This window comes from Hevea brasiliensis, unplaced genomic scaffold (assembly GCF_030052815.1).
Source record: "Hevea brasiliensis isolate MT/VB/25A 57/8 unplaced genomic scaffold, ASM3005281v1 Scaf1, whole genome shotgun sequence".
Classification (NCBI taxonomy): domain Eukaryota; kingdom Viridiplantae; phylum Streptophyta; class Magnoliopsida; order Malpighiales; family Euphorbiaceae; genus Hevea; species Hevea brasiliensis.
Window position 1 is genome coordinate 9,462,913 of NW_026614585.1, and position 10,013 is coordinate 9,472,925.

Below are 10,013 nucleotides of genomic sequence, written 5' to 3' on the forward strand. Positions count from 1 at the left end.
AGGGGGTCCTTCTCAACCTTCTGCGAGGCCCCCTCCTCGTGGCGCTCAAGTGCTGATCGCTTCCCTGGAGAAGAACCAGACTGTTCGGGAGAACCCAGGTTTTGCCAAAGTCTTGGGGTCTTCCATCTGCCTTCGGGAGGATCGGGACCGACTGTCTCCGGACAATCTCGACGACATCCTGACCCGATCCATGAGTTTGAATGTAGAGTGCCTGGTGAACCAGCACATAGTCCGGGAAAAGGCTCACCGCCTGGGTAAGGAGGTCTAGAAGAAGAGTCAAGAAGTGGCATCTCAAATTGAGGGGCGTATGAAGTACTATGAGGATAAGCTGGCCGAACAGGCTCATGTTCTAGCTGAAAGGGATCATGCTCTTGGAGAAGTCCAGGCGCTCCGGGCCAACGAAGCTGCTCGGGTCGCTCACCTTACTGAGGAGCTTAAGGCAAAAGATGAAGAGATGGTGACAGGAATAGCCGGTGCTTATGTGAATGCTCACAAGGATCTCTTGGCCAAGCTCCAAAAGCGTTACCCAGAGGAGGACTTCTCTTGGATGGCTGACCTGGCTCCCGGAGGCGAGGGTGAGGATAGTGAGAAGGAGGCTGAGGGTGAGGGAGAAGACGGACAAAATGTAGATCAGGCTGGGGGTGATCCTCCAGCTGAATAACTTGTACAAATTTTGAAATGAAATGAAATGGAATGCCTCTTTTGTTCGATGAATGGTTGTGATCGGAAAATTTCTAAATTATTAAACACTTGATTGTTTGAGTATCTTGAAAGAACTGAAAGTGATTATCAACCCAAGTGTGAGAGATCGGAAGACACAATGAGCATAAGATCGGTAGAGAACCAATGCTAAACGGAACTTGATTAAAATTAGAAATTTGGCTTAAACATTTAAGATCGGAATCATCCTTAAACCGGAACGGAACCTTTGATTATTCTTAAACTTTTGAAAGGGAGATCGGCAATAAAACTGGTAAGAAAAGATCTAGTGTCAGTTCATTTTGTTTGTCAACAAAGATCAGGAATATACTTGACTGGTCCGGAGATTCGACAATGGGTTTGAGAGATCGGTGAGTGATTTAATAGTCAAAGGGATACTTGGTATTGGGGATCTGTTTCAAAGTTTATTGATTCTGGGGATCGGTTTCAAGGTTTATTGATTCTGAGGATCGACCAAAATATGGTGTCAACAATCTCAATAGATTTTTACTTTTATTAGTGTAAGAATAAGAGCTCGGATGATATAAATATCCCTAGAATTTCGGAAGATAAAAAAGGTTGGAAGAAAGTTAGGTAAAAATGAATCACGACATGGAGAGTTCGGATTCTATCAATGAGGGGCAATAATAGAGGAGAATTCTAGTAGTTTGGATAGACGTAGAAGGTTTGGATAACTAATAAGAGGTTGGAAGTCAAGAGTAGAAGAGAAGAGTTCGGACAGTAAGACACGAAATTGAAAGTCAAGAGCTCAGATAATAAGTTACGAGATCGGAAACTAAGAAAAGCTCGGATAGTAATGAAGAGATCGAGAGATAACACACAATTTATCATCACATTCTTTGTGTTATCCGATCTTCTAAAAGGCGATAGAGAGAGAGTTCGACTCAACATCCACGATTTTTATACCTTTATTAAAACTCACTTTTCAAAATAAGAGAGATCGAGAGAGAGTCATTTCCTCGAATTCCCATAGTTTCATAAAGTTGTCTAGCATAAATGAGGGAGATCGGGAGAGAGTCTTTTTCTTGAATTCTCGTAGTCTTACATTTCATAAAATCATTCAGTATGAAATTGGGGAGATTGGGAGAGAGTCTTTTCCTTGAAAACCCCAGCACTCATCTTTACTGAATTCTAAAAACGAAATTCAGCACACATTTTAGTAATCGGTTCACGAGAGGGTTCTTCCAGGAACTCCGAACTTTATATTTTAGACCCAATAGAGAGTCCTTCTTGGGAGCCACACGCTTATATTACCTAGGAAGTTTTTTTTTTCCCTTCAGTTCTGCTTAATTAAATAAAATACCATTGTTACAAAATATTGAATAGCTTAACGTGAAACGATATGGATAAAGATTTTATGAATAATTATGCTGATGATGAGACCTTCCTTCTTTAATTGAGAGTCCTCATTAATGAAGAAAACTCTCTAGGTTTTAATTAACACGTCCCTTTTGAATTAGAGTCCTAATTGAAATGAATGAAAATTCATACCCCTATCGGTTCTAGTATATTCATTACACACACCGCACCCTCAGTTACTTGGATGTCAATGATGAGGTACATAACGTGTGAGCTGAGAGTCCTCCTCACTCGTTATGAATATTTAATGACCAAATAACACCTCTTCGAGATTAGAGTCCTAATTCGAGGAGGGAGGAATTTGACAAACACATAATGAATTAAATAAACTCGACACCAATTTACTGTAGAGTCATCCCGCATACTCGTGTTTGTGGAAAACCCAAAATGATGAAATATCAAACATTCCTTTTATCAATAATAGGACCGATATCATAATTCTAACCTTAAAATTATTGATATTAAATTATGAAGAATACATCGTTAAATCTGCTTACCCTCATTGAGGGACGAGGTAGGGTGCCTAACACCTTCTCCATCCATACATAGACACTGAACCTAGAATCTTTATTTTATAAGTGATCTTTATAAATTTTTATTTTTACAAATAGTTTTCTTTAATTTTCTTCAAAATTAAAGTAACGACTTCTCACTTTTTCATTTTAATGAGAATCGTCTGACGATCATAAAACCCTTGCGACAAAGTTGACCACAACCAAATTGGCAATTTGTCTCCCTAAATGTAGCATTAGACCTACAAGCATTGCAATTGCCGGTGGCTTTTACACTTGGCAATTTGTCTCCCTAAATGTAGCATTGTACCTACAAGCATTGCAATTGCCAGTAGCTTTTACAGTCCAATATCTTCCAATGCTATTCCTTTTAGTCCTCGCTTGTCCCTTCCCCATGCTCCCCGTGTCCAATGCCAAGGGATCTTCTCCTTTTGGTGCATCAAAGTAGTCCTGCAAGTCCATTTCCAAAATGCTCATTTAGTCCAAGGGTAATTTTTTTTACTGTGTTATTATTTATTTATTTATTTTTATTTTAAGTATATGATTTTTCATGTTCGGATCGCTGAATAAAATCCTTTTAACAATGACGACTTCAAAATTCAAAACTTTAACATTATAAGTAAAATTCGCTTTGAACCAATTTCACATCACTTACTTAGTTTCAAGAATTTAATGGATATTATATAGAGTAGGATCGATGAAAATTTTCTAGATAAACACAAGATTTTGGATATAAATGTTTTTCTAATATATATATTTTTTAATTTTTAATCATATGTAATTTTCAATATATTTATAATTTAATCTGCATAATTAAATAAATTTAGTGTCATACCCCATGCCACGTCAATGGTGGGCTTTTTGCTTACGTGTTCAACTGATGGAACAGAATCTGGAAGCTCAAAATATATTATTTGATTAACTGTAAAAATTTTCAATAATTCATAGATTATGTTTTATTTTTTTTTCCTTTCATATAATTTTTCCTTTTTTAGAATTAGATACATTATTATATGTGAAGGGTAAGGGATGAATTTACAAATGGATATAAAAATGAGGTTACCACGATGTGAAATAAGAAAACAAATTTTATGAGCAATTTTCCATTTTTAAATTAAAAAATCAAATAAAAAGTCCAAAAATAGTATTTTTCCAAGTAATTTTTGAAAATTAAAAAGAAATATAAAATAATGAAAACCACTATATTCAGTAAGAAAATTTTAACATTTAAATATCGCCCAACCAATTAGACACCTTTGTGTTATTTTCTTTCTTTTTATTTAAAATTGATTGGATATAACACAATTGAATAATTACATGGTTAAACTCAAACACTATAGTCTCTAATTGAATAATGTGGATTAATTATATATATAATTATCATATAATTTAAGCAAATACTTCAAATTAAATTATAAGAAGTAATTAATGAAAGATCCATCACATATTATAGTGCTATGTACTAATTATATTGAACTAAAATATAATACATTCATTTTATATTTCATTTAGACTCTTGTTGTTTTGCGAAAAATAACTTGTATATAAAAAATATTTTCTATGAAAAATATTTTCTGTTATTTAGCTACAATATTAAATTAATGTTATGTGTTTATGTCATATATGTATAAGTATTTTCACATTTTAATAAGATTATTAAATTCTAAAAAATTAAATATGACTTCCTCTTTGAAAAGATATAGCAATTTTTCTTAAAAATAATTTAGTTTTCTCTTTAATCAAGAAAATATTTTTAGTTGACTCATCTGTCTACGTGTCTCGAATACTAGAAAATGCATAAAATATTTATCGTGAAACAAATGAACCTTAATTATTAATAATTTTATATAAAATAATTGATGAAAGATTATACGGAGTTAAGGCGTATATAATACATTTAATTATAATACGTTTCATAATTAATTTAAGTACTAATTGAATTATAACAAGCAGTTGATAAAATCTCTAGACAAATATATATTGCTATGTATTTATTATATAAGGTATGAATAACAAATTTAATTAGAATATACTCCATAATTGATTTAAATAAGCCATTTATGAAAATCCAACACATGATACAGTACTTTATATTAACTATATTAAGCTAAGGTATATATATTGTTTAATGATTGTTTTTAGTAGTAATTCAGTTATAATTAATAATTAATGAAAAATCTATCACATATTATAATATTATGTATTAATTATATGAAATTAAGGTATGTATAGTTTAATTATAATGTGTTTTTATGATTGATTTTAATACTTATAAGGAGCAATTAATGAAATATACAGCACATATTATAGTTTTATGTGCTAACTACATGGAGTTAAAGTAGACATAACACATCTAATTATAATATATTTTATAATTGAGTTAAGTACTAATTTAATTATAAAGAGCAATTGATAAAAAAATCTAGCACATCTTCATTTTAAATAGTAATTCTAATCTATTACTAATTTATATTAATTTTAAAATTAATATTTTTATTTTAATAATTAATTAATTAATTAATATTATCATATTTCTTTCTAAAGTGCTAAATCTAATGTCTTTTGCTACCTGTTATTTCTATTAAATAAAAAATATTATTATTTTATCTTTTATTTTAATAATAATAATAATAAATACATCCATACACAGTTCTCTTTTGCAAAATGCCTTAAAAAAAATTAAAAAATTAACTCTATTATTAGACTTTTCTATATGAACTAGGTTTAGGGCATCTTGGTACCCATTAAAAAAAGTTAGGCCATATTCAGTCACCTTAGCAAGGTGGGGTGGTGGGGGGTGTGGTACCTATCGAAACTGTCCTTTAGAAAAATTCCATTTGAAGATGGGAGGTGAATGCATAGTGCATATATATATAGTATAGGGGTTCCTTTGAGATATGGCTTGAAATTAACCACTTGTGACTAATCTTTTCACAAGTGATATCTGAGATGAATCTCCTCCAATTTCTTCAAATACTACCAACAAATTCTTGGTTGGCTTCAGCCATGATCTGGGAACATGGTACCTGAAAGATTAATTAAAAGAGATTAAATGGGGAAACAAATTGGGAAATTAATTTGTTGAAGAGTTAAGAAAAATTAATGGGAAAGTTTAGGGTACCATCTTTGAGTAGGTTGGCCACAACCAAATTGGCATTTTGTCTCCCTAAATGTAGCATTGTACCTACAAGCATTGCAATCGCCAGTAGCTTTTACAGTCCAATATCTTCCAATGCTATTCCCATTAATCCACATTTGTCCCTTCCCCATGCTCCCCATGTCCAATGCCAAGGGATCTTCTCCTTTTGGTTCATCAAAGTAGGCCTGCAAGTCCATTTCCAAAATCCTCAATTAGTCCAAGGGTTTTTTTTTTTTTTTTTAACTGTAACGTAAAATATTTCAGTTATTTAGTTTCAAGAATTTAATTGTAGTAAGGTTGATGAAAATTTTCTAAATAAACATAAGATTTATTCTAAAAATATTTCTAATTTTTTGGATTAAATATTCTTCTAATAATTTTTTTTACATTTTTAATCAAAAGTATTTTCAATATATTTATAATTTAATCTGCATAATTAAATAAATTTAGTGTCATACCCTATGCCACGTCAATGGTGGGCTTTGTGCTGACGTGGTCCCTTTCATCCATTCAACTGATGGAGCAGAATCTGGAGATCCAAGATTCATGTCTTCTCCTTTAAGCCCAACCTGTGTAATAAAAGCCCATCAATAAAGGAGATCCCAAGGTCCATGATCTCCGCTTGTATCATGGTTGTGTAGGCTAGAATTTCACAACATCACCCGCGCCCCCCACCCCACCAAGAAAAATAATAATAATAAATGAGTAGAACTGAAGGACCTTATAGGACCATTTGTTCCAGGTCAGGTCCTTCTCCCCTTTGTCTAGGCCATGGAGAGTGACCCTTTCGATTCCTGCCTTCCAGTTCTCAAAATGGGTTCCAATATTCTTCAGCCAGAAACAGCATAAAAAAATCAGTTCTTTAATTTCTTTCAAGAATCAGACAGAGAATCAATGAGATCCAGAGAATTCATTAACTGGTAATCCAACAGCTATGCTCTGCAGTGAGATTCTGTTTCTTCCAGCATGTAGCTTCACTGGTACTGTAAACGTGAATCTCTTGCTTTTCCTACTCCCATGAGCAGATCCTATCATTGCAGCACAGCATAATAAAGAAAATTCATTTTTCTTTTATGGTGTTTTGACAATTGCAGGAGATTTCCAAAGAAAGAAAATATTTTGTTACCAGAAAGCTCTCCATTGACAAAGACGTGCAAAGCATGGCCTGCTGAATCCACTGTAAGATTGAGAAGATTGCCTTGATGTAGAAATGATTCATATGACCTAATAGTCAGACTGGAAAAGCACACAACATAATTAGATTCATATTTCATTATTGATTTTCATCATTGAAAGCTTGCAAATTAAGTAGGAACTTACCCAGTTGTGTACCAGAGATAATCAGTTGTATCTCTGGTGACATTTATCTGCTCCAAGAGGCCAGGGACTGTAGTTATTTTATCTTCATCAACTGATAATACATCTTCACTGAAAGTCTCCCATGAGAGACCTGTGGCTGTGGGCAACATTTGCACCTGGGACGTTTGGAATCCAACCTGCAAATTATTCAGAGAGATGGAATTAGCTCATAATTCAACAAATTTTTATAATTGGAATTGAATTTCTTAGTCCATTTTAACTTACCTGGGCAGTGTTGAAAACAACATTTTTGCAGTCAGGAAGGATGCTGATAGACCAAGGTGGCAGGCTATAATGCATGTTATTAAATGTCAACTTTCCAGTACCATTTGGATGGTAGTTTACAAGAAAAGCTGCACAATCTCCAGAATTGGAAGAGAATACATGTGCCTGCAAAATTTTCCTCATTGAATCATTCTGGTTTGCTAAAATAAGCTTAAAGCAACTCTCATTTGCAGTTGCTGGTTTTCCTTTGGTAGATTAGAGAAGACCTGTTTATAAGCTCCCAAGTTTTCGACAGTAGGATCGGCATTGAGCAAAGCTTTTTCGCATGACTTAATAGCCTTGTGAAGATCCTTTAAATGGCCATATTTAGGTTGCCTAATCAACCCTGTAAATGAAAATGCTATGAGTTTGAATTCCAACAGATGGACTAATTGATTAAATTTCGAAAAATGGGGATCGAATTTTGTCACCGTATTCATCAATGGGTGCATCATAGTCATAGCTTGTAGTAATGAAAGGTCCTCCAGAAGTTCTGCCAAAGTTAGTTCCTCCATGATACTGCAGCAAACAACAAGAATGAAATCATAATGCAGAAGTCTCTCCTTAAAGAATGAAAATATGCTCCTTTATTTCATTGGAAGCTTATGCCTTTATCAGATGCAAAGTTGAGACACTTCCTTGGAATTCAAGGAATTGCTTTTGCTTTGATAAAGCAATTTCTTCTTGTAACAAACAAAGGAAATGAAGCAGGAGTAGACTAACCATATAGTAATTAACAAAGGAACCTCCTTTCTGAAGGAATCGAGCAACTGAGAATGCTAAATCCTCGACCGGACGCTGGTGGTTTGGACCTGCAAAATCTGAAAACCTGTAGAAAGATAGAAAATAATTATCCCCAAAAGAACAGTCTAAGAACCAATTGAAGATACCAAAAATATGAAAATTACCAGCCAGTCCAAGCCTCAGTCCACATTGTTGGTTTGTTAGGTTTGTTTGGAGAGAAGTAATCGCAGTAGAAACCATTGCATGTATTTATCTGTTGATAAGATTCAGAATTCCTCATTGTTAATGTGAAATATGAGAATTGAATTGAATTGAATCAAAATTAATGGATTTAATGAATTTTGACAAGAAAGAAGTAGAAATTTGAGCACCAGAGGGTCAGGGGCATCAAATTCCTTGCACATAACCCATGGAACTCCAGTATTCATAGAAAGAGCCATCTGTGCAGCCCAAGTCATATATGCATGACCAGCAGATCCAAATGCCTTATCTTCAGGTTCATATTCATTCTCAATCTGCAACACAATCAAATTGAACATGCATCTTAATTTTCTATGTTTTATAAGCCAAAACTACACAATTGATGATTTTTTTTTTCTTTTTACCTGAGAGAGGATAATAGGACCACCTTGAGACTGAAACAAATTTTCATCCTTCATAATTTGGACAATATTCTGGGTGAAATTTTGCATTGCCATCTGCAATACCAACATTTTTAACTTTTTAAGATCATAATCCACAAAAATAGAAAGAGAGAGAGACAGAGACCTTGAAAGGCTCATTATCTGTCCTGAAGCTTATGCCTGGAACATACTTCAACCACACTGGAAACCCTCTAATACAATACAACAGGATAAAGGTAAAATAGTAAGAAAAATAGTGTTCAAGAAAATTAAAAATTCAACACCGTGAAAATATTAAGATGAAATTTGTTTATTACCCAAAATTCCACTCTCCACATATATAAGGTCCAATGCGAAGATGAACATAGAGACCAGCTTTCTGAACCAACTTGACGAAGTGAACCAAATCATACCTTCCCTCGAAATTGTACTGCAAAGAATTGATATTAGGAATGGAGAATTTTGAAAAAAAAGTAAGAAAAAAACAGAGGAAAAACAGAGTTACATTGCCAGGAGAAGGCTCGTGAAGATTCCAAAAAACATAAGTATCTATAACATCCAAACCACCATCTTTAGCCTTCTGTATGAGTCCTTCCCACATCTGCATTTTATAAAAAATTTCAGTAAAAACCTCACGTGGCAATAAGATTTTCTCAAGAGAGAGAAAGTACAGAGTATAGACCAGAACCGGACCTGAGGAGTGCTTCTGGGATAGTGAATAGAGCCAGAGAAGAGAATTCTCCTCTGGCCATCAATGATAAGAGCCTTGTTATCATAAGTAACATTGCATTGTATCTCCTGGAAACCTAGAGATAACAACACCACAGTACACAGAGAAAACCACTTGATTGCTGCTGATTTAGCTTCCATATTTTCTCTTCAGATAGACAAGACAAAAAAAAGATTATTATAATATTGGAGAAAAGCAACAAGAAGACAAAGAAGGTAGGTTACATATAGTATATGCTAATCCCACGTCAAAACAAACTACATTTCTAGCTCTTACTGTGTCCTGTTAGAAAACAAATTGTACATCCGTCTCCAAGCTTTATTTTCATTTTATACTCCTATTAGAATTCAAACTCAAAACCTTCTACGCTAATTGATCACGTTTATTGCCCATATCATAAAAAAGCTTGTAGAGTTGGATCATGCAAAAAATTATAGAAACTAATGTATTTCACTGGGGTGTCTTTGGCTTGGCTTTTAAAAATTAATTTATAAGTTAATTTCAATTTATAAGTATTTAAAATTTTAAATAATTATATATTTAGTATAAATACTTATAAATAA

The 10,013-nt window shown here is 33.5% G+C and overlaps 1 protein-coding gene across 2 annotated transcripts; it reads right to left on the reverse strand.

Moving 5' to 3' along the window:
• Positions 1–5,260: 5,260 nt before the first annotated feature.
• On the reverse strand, positions 5,261–9,605 carry LOC131176294 (beta-galactosidase 3-like). Of its 2 annotated transcripts, none has more exons than XM_058141291.1 (18): positions 9,414–9,605; positions 9,226–9,321; positions 9,038–9,150; positions 8,866–8,932; positions 8,703–8,795; positions 8,469–8,612; positions 8,262–8,350; positions 8,077–8,182; positions 7,785–7,872; positions 7,581–7,699; positions 7,315–7,479; positions 7,051–7,226; positions 6,857–6,966; positions 6,649–6,758; positions 6,451–6,558; positions 6,189–6,299; positions 5,713–5,915; positions 5,261–5,617 (listed from the first exon to the last, which is right to left on the reverse strand). In XM_058141291.1, the coding sequence occupies exons 1-18, from the start codon at positions 9,588–9,590 to the stop codon at positions 5,500–5,502; spliced, it is 2,193 nt and encodes a 730-aa protein (XP_057997274.1). In that variant the 5' UTR covers positions 9,591–9,605; the 3' UTR covers positions 5,261–5,499. The 2 variants fall into 2 exon arrangements, with proteins under 2 accessions (XP_057997274.1, XP_057997275.1); XM_058141292.1 differs by having other exon boundaries at positions 8,866–8,921; positions 9,414–9,553.
• Positions 9,606–10,013: the final 408 nt, after the last annotated feature.